The sequence below is a fragment of the Coregonus clupeaformis genome, chromosome 14, assembly GCF_020615455.1.
Source record: "Coregonus clupeaformis isolate EN_2021a chromosome 14, ASM2061545v1, whole genome shotgun sequence".
In the NCBI taxonomy this organism is placed as follows: Eukaryota; Metazoa; Chordata; class Actinopteri; order Salmoniformes; family Salmonidae; genus Coregonus; species Coregonus clupeaformis.
This window is the reverse complement of record NC_059205.1, coordinates 19126954-19141250: the sequence shown is the minus strand read 5'-3', so window position 1 is coordinate 19141250 and position 14297 is coordinate 19126954. Positions and strand designations below refer to the sequence as shown.

At 39.7% G+C, this 14297-nt stretch overlaps 1 protein-coding gene across 16 annotated transcripts in view; it reads left to right on the top strand.

Moving 5' to 3' along the window:
- LOC121581300 (muscleblind-like protein 1) overlaps window positions 1–13904 on the top strand; it is a 116503-nt gene extending 102599 nt beyond the window's left edge. For 8 of the 16 annotated variants that reach the window (XM_041896827.2, XM_041896826.2, XM_041896830.2 and 5 more), the window contains 6 exons: window positions 670–823; window positions 1778–1807; window positions 3388–3473; window positions 5447–5491; window positions 9597–9668; window positions 10350–13904. In XM_041896827.2, the coding sequence (XP_041752761.1) occupies window positions 670–823; window positions 1778–1807; window positions 3388–3473; window positions 5447–5491; window positions 9597–9653 (372 nt within the window). In that variant the 3' untranslated portion in view covers window positions 9654–9668; window positions 10350–13904. The remainder of the gene's footprint in view (window positions 1–669; window positions 824–1777; window positions 1808–3387; window positions 3474–5446; window positions 5492–9596; window positions 9669–10349) is intronic. The other 8 variants (XM_041896832.2, XM_041896829.2, XM_041896835.2 and 5 more) reach the window with 3 other exon arrangements.
- Window positions 13905–14297: the final 393 nt, after the last annotated feature.

Below are 14297 nucleotides of genomic sequence, written 5' to 3'. Positions count from 1 at the left end.
ATGTATGTACAGTTAATATGCATGTATTTGTTCCTAGTGCATATCTGATTGAGTAGGATGGGATTAAAGTCATATTGCAGTGATCCATTCCCTCCCGAGTTAATAAGATTGCTCATAATACAGTTGATCATGGCGCAAGCAGTGCAGCCCCCTCTCTCTCTCTTTGCTTCCTATCTCTTCCTCTTCTTAGCTGCCTTATTGTTTTATTAATAGAGCAATGCTTGCTTTAGTGGCATTAAGTCAGCCTTAGGTGTATTTATACGGTATATCCTCCATATTAAGCTTAGAAACTGATTTTATCATGGATATGAATGCTTTATAGAGTATGTAGCTCCAGTTAACACCATGCTCTTGCTTGTGTAGTAATTATGTAGACTGCTGCTTGCTTGCTGGTGTTACACACGGTTACACGTTGTTGTTGTGATGTTCTTTTATCCTCTAACTTAACGACAATTCTCTTTTTTGTTTTCTTTCCCGTTTTTACCTCCAACACACCCTCTCTCTCACGCCTCCCTCACGCACCTCTTTCTCTCTCATTCTCTCTCTTGTTTGTTTCTCCTCTCTCTCTCTCTCTCTCTCTCTCTCTCTCTCTCTCTCTCTCTCTCTCTCTCTCTCTCTCTCTCTCTCTCTCTCCGTCCCTCTTTCCCTCCCTCCATTGGGGCTGGGCAGGGGATCCCCCATAGTGTCATGCCACCCATGCCCAAGCGGGCAGCCCTGGAGAAGCCTAATGGGGCTTCTGCCATGTTCAACACGGGCATGCTCCAGTACCAACACGCCCTGGCCAACATGCAGTTTCAGCAGCAGGCTGCCTTCCTCCCCTCAGGTATGGCTCCCAGGGCTCCTACGCTGTTTCATATGGTCTCTTTCATACTTAGAACTAGAACGAGTAGACCTGCCTGGACATTGAAGGTAGTTAAAGCTCAGCCATAGAGTTACAATACATAGAAGGTGAACAGTGCAAACAATGTTATAACAATGTTAAAGGCTCCACGCCGCCATCTAAATCTCAAAGTGGTGAAGGTGTTCAGGCAATGTAATGGTAATGTGCTTTGGTCTGGGTTGGGGGCTGTGTATTTTGTCGGATGGAGACTGCATTGGGAAGTTTTGTTCTTTCTGACCCCATGCGTCTGTTTGGCAACATAATATATGTCCTGCTTCCATATTCAACGCCTACCCTTTTTCGATTCTGTCTTGAGCGTGTGTGTATGCTATGTGTCACTATTATGAATATTATAATGACTTTTACTATTACTATTTCTATTAATTGATTGATGATTGCTATTACTATTATTATCACTGTTTATTGCACATTAATATCCATGACACCTCAGAAAAAAGTGCCTGTTTTTTATCTGATCTGTAGTGACTCTCTGCCTGATTCTCCTTATTGGCTAGTTTGGTCTAGTTTGGTCAGCACCAGGGTTGGGGTCAATTCCATTTAAATTCCAGTCAATTTAGGAAGTACACTGAAATTCCAATTCCAATTCCCTTCTATGGTTTTCAATGACAAACGTGTTGAATTGGAATTGGAATTAGGTTTACATTCTGAATTGACTGGAATTTGAATGGAATTGACCCCAACCCTGGTCAGCACGCCTGTATTTCCACTGATGACCACTTACTGTGTTACTGAATGCTGTCTAGTTAATTAATTAACCTGATCTCTTCCTTCATTCTAACGAACCTTGTGACGGGCTGTTTTGATTTCTCTCCCCCTTTTCCAATCCACTTCCTGTTGCACACTTCCTGTTGCACTGCATGATGTGCATTTGGGCAGGCTCAATATTCTGCATGACCCCCACCGCCGGTAGGTTCCAGCTTTCCTTCTCCACCAATTAGCTTTCAGCCTTGCAAGTGACGTTAATTTATCTAACCATCACATCTGAGGGAACCCATATCATTTTATAGCATGATTCCCAATTTGTTTGTGCTGTCTAGTCAACTACTAGGGTCATTGTCACGAGAGTGACCATAGGAGTTGGCAAGACAGCAGCACTCAATAACCATAGGAGTTGGCAAGACAGCAGCACTCAATAACCATAGGAGTTGGCAAGACAGCAGCACTCAATAACCATAGGAGTTGGCAAGACAGCAGCACTCAATGACAAATTGAGTTGGCAAGACAGCAGCACTCAATAACCATAGGAGTTAGCAAGACAGTACAAACAGATCTGGGATCAGGCTAATAGTTTTCATTTCCCTCCATTCAATAATCATCAATATGGTCATATCTACATGTAGTTGGATCTGCCTTTCCTTTGACAGAGTCACAGGGTTGGTTGTGGCATATAATATCTACTCATTTGCACATTTCCTTTGTAAAAAGATGGCAATAATACTGTGTTTAGTCATAACTATAAATTGTAATACTGGAGATATACACTGGGTGTGAAAAACATTAGGAACCTCAATTCGTCGGCACACGGACTACAAGGTGTCGAAAGCTTTCCACAGGGATGCTGGCCCATGTTGACTCCAATGCTTCTCACAGTTGTGTCAAGTTGGCTGGATGTCCTTTGGGTGGTGGTGGACCATTCTTGATACACACAGAAAACTGTTGAGCATTAAAAAGCCTGCAACGTTGCAGTTCTTAACACACTCAAATTGGTGCGCCTGGCACCTACTACCATACCCCGTTCAAAAGCATATTTTGTCTTGCCCATTCACCCTCTGAATGGCACACATACACAATCCATGTCTCAATTGTCTCAAGGCTTAAAAATCCTTCTTTAACCTGTCTCCTCCCCTTCATCTACACTGATTGAAGTGGATTTAACAGGTGACATCAATAAGGGATCATACAGTAGCTTTCACCTGGATTGACCTGGTCAGTCTATGTCATGGCAAGAGCAGGTGTTCCTAATGTTTTGTGCACTCAGTGTATGTTTTAATGTAAGTTTTATTCTGTTTCAGGTGTACTACCAAACATGTTACTTTAGACTCTATACCGCTTTTGTCTGGTATAACCTCAATATGCCATCCACAGATGTACCAATCTGAAAACCTATCCCCTTTACACCCATGGCTGGATTCCAATCAGTTAACTCGCTCCCTTCTCCTGTCCCTCGTGTCTTTCCCTTCTCAGATCAGAAAGGACTGGAGGTGTTTAAGCAATATGGTTACTGCCACCCCAACCTTCTTCTAGGCTAGGTGTTTTCTGCATCATATTGCTTACACGTATCCAATCCTCTCAGATCTTCAAGTATGTATCATCGAGGGCAGAGAGAAAGGGAGTGAGTTATTGAAATAGAGTCAGGCCCCTGTCCCCCTGCCCCCCTGCCCCCCTGCCCCCTCACCTGTCCCTCACGTTTGCCTCGTGCCCAATTGGACACACTCTACTCCTCTTCTATGGGTTTTTGCTTATCTGATTTTCCCTTTTGACAAAAGTACCTATGATGCACGGTGGTGCGCAAGCGTCTGCAGCCACCACATCTGCCACAAGCGTTCCCTTCGCAACCGCCTCAGCCAATCAGGTTTGCTCCTCTACTGCCCTCTACTGCCCTCTACTGCTCTCTCTCTCTCTCTCTCTCTCTCTCTCTCTCTCTCTCTCTCTCTCTCTCATATAAACAGTACCAGTCAAAAGTTTGGACACACCTACTCATTCCAGGGTTTTTCTTTATTTTTTTACTATTTTCTACATTGTAGAACAATAAGGAAGACATCAAAACTATGAAATAACACATATGGAATCATGTACTAACAAAAAAAGTGTTAAACAAATCAAAATATATTTTATATTTGAGATTCTTCAAAGTAGCCACCCTTTGCCTTGATGACAGCTTTGCACACTCTTAGCATTCTCTCAACCAGCTTCATGAGGTAGTCACCTGGAATTCATTTAAATTAACAGGTGTGCCTTGTTAAAAGTTAATTTGTGGAATTTATTTCCTTCTTAATGCGTTTGAGCCAATCAGTTGTGTTGTGACAAGGTAGGGGTGGTATACAGAAGATAGCCCTATTTGGTAAAAGACCAGCTCAAATAAGCAAAGAGAAATGACAGTCCATCATTACTTTAAGACATGAAGATCAGTCAATATGGAAAATGTCAAGAACTTCAAGTGCAGTCGCAAAAAACATCAAGCGCTATAATGAAACTGGCTCTCATGAGGACCGCCACAGGAATGGAAGACCCAGAGTTACCTCTGCTGCAGAGGATAAGTTCATTAGAGTTACCAGCCTCAGATTGCAGCCCAAATAAATGCTTTACAGAGTTCAAGTAACAGACACATCTCAACATCAACTGTTCAGAGGAGTCTGCGTTAATCAGGCCTTCATGGTCAAATTGCTGCAAAGAAACCACTACTAAAGGACACCAATAAGAAGAAGAGACTTACTTTGGCCAAGAAACACGAGCAATGGACATTAGACCGGTGGAAATCTGTCCTTTGGTCTGATTTGAGATTTTTGGTTCCAACCGCCATGTCGTTGTGAGACACAGAGTAGGTGAACGGATGATCTGTGCATGTGTTGTTCCCACCGTGAAGCACAGAGGAGGAGGTGTGATGGTGTGGGGGTGCTTTGCTGGTGACACTGTCTGTGATTTATTTAGAATTCAAGGCACACTTAATCAGCATGGCTACCACAGCATTATGCAGCGATACCCCGTCCCATCTGGTTTGCGGTTAGTGGGACTATCATTTGTTTTTCAACAGGACAATGACCCAACACACCTCCAGGCTGTGTAAGGGCTATTGGACCAAGAAGGAGAGTGATGGAGTGCTGCATCAGATGACCTGGTCTCCACAATCACCCAAACCTCAACCCAATTGAGATGGTTTGGGATGAGTTGGACTGCAGAGTGAAGGAAAAGCAGCCAACAAGTGCTCAACATATGTGGGAACTCCTTCAAGACTGTTGGAAAAGCTGATTGAGAGAATGCCAAGAGTGTGCGAAGCCGTCATCAAGGCAAAGGGTGGCTACTTTGAAGAATATAAAATATAAAATATATTTTGATTTGTTTAACACCTTTTTGGTTACTACATGATTCCATATGTGTTATTTCGTAGTTTTGATCTCTTCACTATTATTCTACAATGTAGAAAATAGTACAAATAAAGAAAAACCCTAGAATTAGTAGGTGTGTCCATACTTTTGACTGGTACTGTGTACATATATATATATATATATATATATATATATATATATACTGCTTTTCACTCACAGTGCACATGGAGGTTCTGTAGGTGCTTCTCTGTCTGCTAGGGATGGGTTGGGAGACAGAGTCTCCCTCTTGTTGGCCTCACTGGTTGTTGAGTATTAGATTTAACCATTTAACTAAAGGTTATAAGAACAGTACATCTATGTATCATGTTAATGGTCAACTTTGAATGTAGTTATTAAACAAGTTATATATGTCATTAACTTGTCATTCTGGGGAGACATTTACTATATGTCGTTGATGTTTGACGTAATTTTAACCTTGATTTTTGTCCTTTCTCATTTTGAGGACTCTTCCTTATCAAAGTTGACTACCAACGAATACATGCAATTGGTATGTATGAGGTAGTTTTCCTTATTTTTATCAAGCGTTTTGCGCAGTAGGTGCAGCAGTTGCTATCTGGGCCATTTGGTGCTCGGCTTATGTTTTTTCTGCTGCTGCTTACGTAGGGTATAGCTGTGCTACATTCAGTCAATGCTATTACAGTGTCCGAGGACTCTGCTGCTTACATTCTTAGGCCCTTGAGTGAGGAGAATACAGTGGGGTCAGAAATTATTGACACCCTTGATAAAGATGTCAAAGAGCTCTATTTTCATGTCATCTGACCAAAGCACCGGTTCCAATCCAAGTGCCAATGCCGTTTAGCAAACTCCAGGCCTTTACATTGGACATGAAAATAGAGCTCAATGGCCACGCACACCACTGGTGGGTTTGGCGTTGAAATTAGAATGCATGAGCAGAAAAGAACCCCATACCTACTGTAAAATATGGTGGTAGATCTTTGATGTTATGGGGGTATTTTGTTTCCACTGGTCCTGGGGCCCTTGTTAAGGTCAACGGCATCATGAACTTTACCAAGTACCAGGATATTTTAGCCAAAAACCTGGATGCCTCTGCCAGGAGGCTGAAACTTGGCTCTTCTAGCAAGACAATAACCCCAAGCACACATCAAAATCCACATTTTGCAATTGCCATCTCAGTCTCCGGACTTGAAACCCATTGAAAACCTGTGGTTTGAATTGAATAGGGCAGTCCATAAACGCAGGCAAATTATATCAAGGATCTGATGGAGGATTCTGTATTGAAGAATGTTCTAAGATCCCTCCCAATGTGTTCTTCAACATTTTAGAAAAAAAACTCAGTGTCGTTATCATCTCAAGGTGAGGTGTTGAAAGGTATTGAAAACAGGGTTGTCAATAATTTTGACCCCTACCTATTTTTTATTACTTGTTAAACAAAATCTCTTTCTCTGAGCAATTTTATAAGTATAAAATAATATAATTACCCCCCAAAAAATTGGCATACAATATAGCTCAGTATTTCAATTATTTATTTTATACAACAATTTTTGCTCATCTTTATCAAGGGTGTCAATAATTTCGGACCCTACTGTATGTGGTCAAATAGGACAAGGGAAAGAATACATGTACATAGTGAAATATAAGCATATTTTTACCTATAATGTAATGGGAGTGCAACAACCCTTAAAGTTAAATACATTAGTTGAAACTTTATTATCCCAAGGGGAAAAAAATTATGCTTAACTAACTGCACATCATATTTGTAGTGCCCAAATGTTTTAAAAGTATTTTCTAAAGAGGAACCGGTTCAAGGAACAGAATCAGAACCGGGAACGAAAGTGATCTATACTGTTCCGGAACAAAACCGTTATTTTAAAAGCATGGGAACCGGTTAATAACATTATGTTACGTTACAGGAATAATTTTCAGTCACACAAAAAAACGCTATGCAAAGCCCTCACTCTGTCACTCAGAAACTTATTCCAGTGTCTGCCTGCCAGCTGAAAATATTTGCCAGTGTGTGTGCGTGTAGGCAACCTGCCCCTCCCCCTCCGAAGCTTAGGCTACTGTAGCCTACTGACATTACAAGCGTGATTCAGAAATTAGGGAGAGATTTTTTATTAGAGAAAAATGTATTAACTTTTTCAATACTATACAGTGGGGAAAAAAAGTATTTAGTCAGCCAACAATTGTGCAAGTTCTCCCACTTAAAAAGATGAGAGAGGCCTGTAATTTTCATCATAGTACACGTCAACTATGACAGACAAAATGAGAAGAAAAAAATCCGGAAAATCACATTGTAGGATTTTTAATGAATTTATTTGCAAATTATGGTGGAAAATAAGTATTTGGTCACCTACAACAAGCAAGATTTCTGGCTCTCACAGACCTGTAACTTCTTCTTTAAGAGGCTCCTCTGTCCTCCACTCGTTACCTGTATTAATGGAACCTGTTTGAACTTGTTATCAGTATAAAAGACACCTGTCCACAACCTCAAACAGTCACACTCCAAACTCCACTATGGCCAAGACCAAAGAGCTGTCAAAGGACACCAGAAACAAAATTGTAGACCTGCACCAGGCTGGGAAGACTGAATCTGCAATAGGTAAGCAGCTTGGTTTGAAGAAATCAACTGTGGGAGCAATTATTAGGAAATGGAAGACATACAAGACCACTGGTAATCTCCCTCGATCTGGGGCTCCACACAAGATCTCACCCCATGGGGTCAAAATGATCACAAGAACGGTGAGCAAAAATCCCAGAACCACACGGGGGACCTAGTGAATGACCTGCAGAGAGCTGGGACCAAAGTAACAAAGCCTACCTTCAGTAACACACTACGCCGCCAGGGACTCAAATCCTGCAGTGCCAGACGTGTCCCCCTGCTTAAGCCAGTACATGTCCAGGCCCGTCTGAAGTTTGCTAGAGTGCATTTGGATGATCCAGAAGAGGATTGGGAGAATGTCATATGGTCAGAAGAAACCAAAATAGAACTTTTTGGTAAAAACACAACTCGTCGTGTTTGGAGGACAAAGAATGCTGAGTTGCATCCAAAGTACACCATACCTACTGTGAAGCATGGGGGTGGAAACATCATGCTTTGGGGCTGTTTTTCTGCAAAGGGACCAGGACGACTGATCCGTGTAAAGGAAAGAATGAATGGGGCCATGTATCGTGAGATTTTGAGTGAAAACCTCCTTCCATCAGCAAGGGCATTGAAGATGAAACGTGGCTGGGTCTTTCAGCATGACAATGATCCCAAACACACCGCCCGGGCAACGAAGGAGTGACTTCGTAAGATGCATTTCAAGGTCCTGGAGTGGCCTAGCCAGTCTCCAGATCTCAACCCCATAGAAAATCTTTGGAGGGAGTTGAAAGTCTGTGTTGCCCAGCGACAGCCCCAAAACATCACTGCTCTAGAGGAGATCTGCATGGAGGAATGGGCCAAAATACCAGCAACAGTGTGTGAAGACTTACAGAAAACGTTTGACCTGTGTCATTGCCAAAAAAGGGTATATAACAAAGTATTGAGAAACTTTTGTTATTGACCAAATACTTATTTTCCACCATAATTTGCAAATAAATTCATTAAAAATCCTACAATGTGATTTTCTGGAATTTTTTTCCTCATTTTGTCTGTCATAGTTGACGTGTACCTATGATGAAAATTACAGGCCTCTCTCATCTTTTTAAGTGGGAGAACTTGCACAATTGGTGGCTGACTAAATACTTTTTTCCCCCACTGTAGTTATTACGTTTCACATTGGATTTATTAACTATAAAAAGGTAAGACGTGTTTTTAATTCTGGTGCCACTCTGCACACACAAGCTTGTTAGCTAGATAACTAGCTAGCTCTGGTCCAACGTTAAGACAACTCTCGGAAGTTCAAAGACATTCAAAGATTTTCCATAGAAGCCGCTCTTCCGTAGGTATAGTTCTGTGATCCTAATTCAGATAATGCATGTCATAACAATATGCCCAGAGCTTCAAGCCAAGCCTTCTCCTCCACCCTGTCTCGCTCTCTCCCCACCTGCAAAATGTAAGTCGCATCTCGCGCCCTACACTTGTCTGTCCATCGTGGATGTAAACAACTATAGCTTGCCTGCTCCATACTGCTCTATCCTCATTTAATTTAATGTAAAAAAAACAATTTCAGAGGTTTAAAAAGGAACAGAAAGGAACTATATAAACTGGTAATTTTTTTAGGTTCGAACCGGTTCAGAACTTTATTTTGCAGGTTGGAAATAATACAATTACGAAACAATTGGAAAATAATTTCAGTTCCAACCCCTGGGTGCAGGTCAACAAGCTGGAGGACTTGAGTTTGCATGGGGAGACACCTCACTAGTGACTGACATTTTCTTTCCTTCCTCCCACCCCCTTCCTCTACCCTCCCCTTGCTAACCCTTCCAAAAATTGCACTTGACCGTTGATTAGCAGGTTTCAGTGATCCTATAAAATGCTTTGTTTTATCTATGTTGTAACCACATTCTGTCAAATCTTCATCTCCTTTTCAGTAAAGAACTTAGAAATGTGGTTAAAACTGCTGATGTGTGGTAGTGAGGCTAGTGTATGTCCGATGATATGCGTAAGATGTTTGATGTGTTTGATTTCTCTGCTCTGTCTCCATCCCCAGATTCCAATAATTTCTGCCGATCATCTGAGTAGTCACAAGTATCTGACTCAAATGTAGTTCGAGTCAAGAACAGTGAGTTTCTATTTCTTTACAGTATGTTTCACTTCCAGCCACACCAAGAATATCTGAGTGCAACTAGTGCATTTGTTGTATTTTTAGACATTTAAAAGGGGAATTGGCAATCATACATTTTTGGAAATTAATATATACTAATTGATTCTTGAAGAATATAACTTATAGATGCCTCATGAGCTTAGTTTAACTCTTGTACCCCATCAGAACCCAAAATATAAGCTTGTTTTACTCAAATGTTTGTAAACAATGTAAATGCAAACATTGAATTAATTTGTATTTGTTTGGGTAAAAACATTAGACAGCAAGATGTACATTGTATTCCCAGAGGGTAGTACTTGAAAGTATTAATTGAAACACTTGTTTCCAAAGAGGTCCTCGATGGTAATAACATAAACAAACACTGTATAGCCTCAAAAAAATGTTGATGTCATGGATGGTCAGTCCTTACATCCAGAGCTCTGTCTATGAATTTGAGAGTGGTTACATTTCTCTAGCCACATCTTTCAGCTTTTTACCAAAGCAGTGGCAGGGTGACCGCAAGGTTATTGATTGAACTGCAGATTGCCGAATTAAGAAACCTTTCAGCGAACAAAAATAAGATCCTGGAAGATGAGCTACATTTGAAAATAACTTTTAGAACTTTTTTAAAAATGTAATTCCTCGTCTCTTGTTTTGCAGATCAAATGACTGTGTGCTGGCACTGTACAAGCCTAAAGAGTTCAGCCTTTATGTATATAATGTTCAGAATGTCAAGCAATGGACAGGAGGAGCATCGGTCATCATCTCTCAGTCTCTCCGTAATGCTGTTCTTGTCACACATGCCAACATCGGTGTGCCCAGTCGATGCCATGACACACACATACACACACACACCTCCTTGTCCTCCAAGTCAACACCCAGCTGAGAAGATGAGTGTCTGTCTATCCGTGCTGACAGACAGACACTGAGTACATTCACAATACACCTGTGTGTTCAAACACAAAAACCATGGCACTCAAATTCAAATATTTTATTTTGCACACACGAGGCTGAGAGCGAGGTGTTGTGGCGTCTAACGTACAGAATACCGCGTTGGTACGTCGGTAGACCAAAACATAATTTTTTATTTGCTTTGTTTTGGTTTTAAAATAATAGATTTGTTTTCATGGTTACAAAAAAATTGCAAACGTGCACCTTGAATTTGAATTGAAATCAGAAAGGCACAACACATATTTAGCATGTACAGTATTCTGTTTTTAATAAGGTTTCTAGTGAAGCTAGATTATAAAATGAGGGTCAGGGACATATGAATGTTCTGGGTAAGAAACACACCTGTGTACCTTTGAAAGCACAGCCATGCTAGCTTTAACCACCTAATGTGTGCCATAGAGGCCATCCCAAACCAGAGTGTTATTTCAGCAGTGTTATTCTGTTTACCTAAGATATGTGTTTTTATGGCTCGAGTTTTGTTTTTTACATAATTTCTCCATTGTGTATTTTCTTTATATATATATTGTGCCATTACATTTTTGGTTGATATTAGGAATGGGTTCCTCTCCAGCCTTTGATCTCTGTTGCAATTATTATTATTTTTAATAGAGGTGCCTTCTCTCTTTTTATCAATGTGGTTTTGTTTTGCCTTTCTGTTTTTGCTTTATTGTTGTATTTATCAGATGGGGTGATGTATGACTTGGAGCTCATAGTGACTGGGGGAGTTGTAAGTCAGTAGACTCTAACGCCTGTTGAAGTGATGTGGGGCGTACTAGCTCTCCATGAGGTCTCATTTCCTTGTCCCCAACCTTAAAGGAAATTTTGGTATTATACCAAAATATAGTTTTTGAGTGGATATTTTCGTTAAAGGTGGAGGGACTCTGAAAGTGTGTCTACAAACCACGTGTTGTTAAAAAAGGAAAGTCAGATTAGGTCATAAGAAGATATGCACTTGGTTGAGTGTTTTTGTGCTCCCCCAACCCTATTACCCCTCAATAGGCAAATATCACTTCAATTGAGGTAATACAACAAATCACTAATTTGATGTGAATTTATCAAATAGAAGGAAAAAGGCTCTCACTTTTCTATCCGATTTTATCTGATTCAGGATACCAAAGCACAGTTCTGCTCATGCACGAAGAGTTATTGAAGTATATGGCCAAATTCAGGAAGGTTTAACACAGAATTGGGGGAGCAGAGATTTCATTTCAAAACCCTTGTTTTCACATCATTATGTTCTGTGATTCTGTTTTGTTGTTTTTCTGTTTTGACTGAGGTGTAATATCTCTTTACTGATTGTAATGTACTTCTATTGAAGCCTTAGATTACAGGACTGGGTTGCATCCCAATCAAATGTACTTTCAATCACAATACAGGCAATGAACACCAATTATATATTATAGTCCATACACATACATACACCTTTATAAAGTTTTTGGTTTAGTTTTTTTCTCAAGTAACAATTTACTCTCTTAAATTTAATTGAACTCATGTGTTATGTATTACTTAAGGATTTTAATCTATTTGAATATTTAGTTTGTAGATTTCTGCCTTATTATATTCTACTTGACAACATTGTTATATTGCCGTTGTAAATTTAGAGATTTGGATTTTCAAACCATACTAATGATTAATAATAATGTGTGGAGTCAGAATAAGTATTCACATCATTCATGTAGCTAGATGTCTCTTTTTAGTTGAAGAGGTTCATCATTAAAAAAAAAAGTTGATCAAAGACCTTTTGATATTGATACAAGGAACGCCATCAGTTGGTGTGTTGCCGAGGCATCAACTCTGGCTGAAAACTAATGTTTTAACTAGCTACATTTTTTCCTTGTAACAAGTCGAGATCTTGTTTGAAAATATATTGTGTCGAAATGTAGATTGTCCATGTTTAGAGAAGGGGAAAAAAAGTAATTTTCTACTGTATCCATTCAAAAATATATATATTGTTTTAATAATTCTTAAGATTGCCCTGAATGTCAGGGCAAAATGAGCAGTGAGATTGATGGGTCTCTGGAGTTGGGTGAATAGTGAGAGTAGCGGTGAGGTAGAGGACTTTGCTGAATTGGGAAGGTCGGTAATGCTGCAGATGAACGAACTCTAAGGGACGAAGGTTGACTTTTTGCACTTCTGTACATAGTCAATGAACAGAGAAAAAAAACATGTATCATATTGAGATATTATTTTGAATAAAAAATTCTATAATGATAAGTAATTTTTTTAGGTTAATTTAAAAAAATCGAAACGGAAAGACCAGCTAAACAAATTTGCTTGCAAAAAGAAGAAAATGGTGCCAGTTTCTATGCCAATGCATTCAGAAAAAGCTATGTGTTTTTTAGCTTATTTTGTCAGTGGCTAGTAGTTTGCCAGGAAATCCTCAAGGTGCGTAACCCCCACGTTCACTCCCACTCACTCCCCTTGTAGTATATGACATAAAACAAATATAATATATTGTCCACATTTCAAATCTTGGACCAGGCCATTCATGCCTGGGCCTACGGTACAATAACTACAAAAATATATATTAGAAACCATTTCATATTTTAGTTTGATATGACTGCATGTAAAAAGAACACAAATGTAAACAATCTATAAGTAGATAAGGAAAGTTAATATTTTCAATTTACAAAAATAACCTCTACATTTGGGGAGAAGGGGAAAATAAGACTTTAGACAAGTAATCGAACACTTGCACTTGTGATATACATTTTTTACCAAGAAACTCCATGAGATCTCAAGAATAAAATGTAACGTTAACACAAAACCACCCCAGAAATATTCTCTAATCACCGTAAGATCACTCAAGTCAACATGGACTCACAGGACACAGCTAATGCTACCAGATAACTGTGCACTCAGCAGGTGAAGCTCCCCACCATACCAAATGTATAGGTAAATACTATTTCAAATGAATGTAACCGTCTTCAGTCAAGGTCATCCTGTTTCTGACTCGAGGTCGCTGTATAAGTGCTATGGAACCAAAGCATCACTTTCTCTAAACCAACCAGAGCTGCGTGGGCAGATTTCACTGTCTCTCAGCTTAAACCAAGGTCTTTCTTCCCTGCTGGGGGCACACATGCTTGACTGCTTATTATGTGTGAACACTTAAATGTTTTGCTTATAGTTGCTACAGAATAATGTACTACTCTGTCTTCAGATTTGTTTTATGCTGATTTTATTGTTGCCATAATTGACTCTTGCTGTTATGAATTATATATAAAAAAATTGAATAAAAAAATACTGATTTGCTCATGCAACTCATCTATGGTCTTCCTGTTTGCATTTTAACTGTGTCTATAAAACATTACTGTAAAGGTCCAATGCAGCCGTTTTTATCTCAATATAAAATCATTTCTGGGTAACAATTAAGTACCTTACTGTGATTGTTTTCAATTAAAATGGTCAAAAAGAGCATTCTCTCAAGCAATAATTTTACTAGGACTGTCTGGGAGTTGTCTGAGTGGGGAGGGGAAAACTGAAATCTAGCTGGTATTGTCAGAGAGGTTTGGAACTCTCTTATTGGTCTATTAACTTCTTTACTGCCTAGTAGGCCGAATTCACCAGGTTGGCCAAAACTCCATCCCCCCAAAACAAGCTGAAATTTCAGGCTGTCTTTTGAAACAGCTCTTACACTAAAAGGGCATTATCAAAATG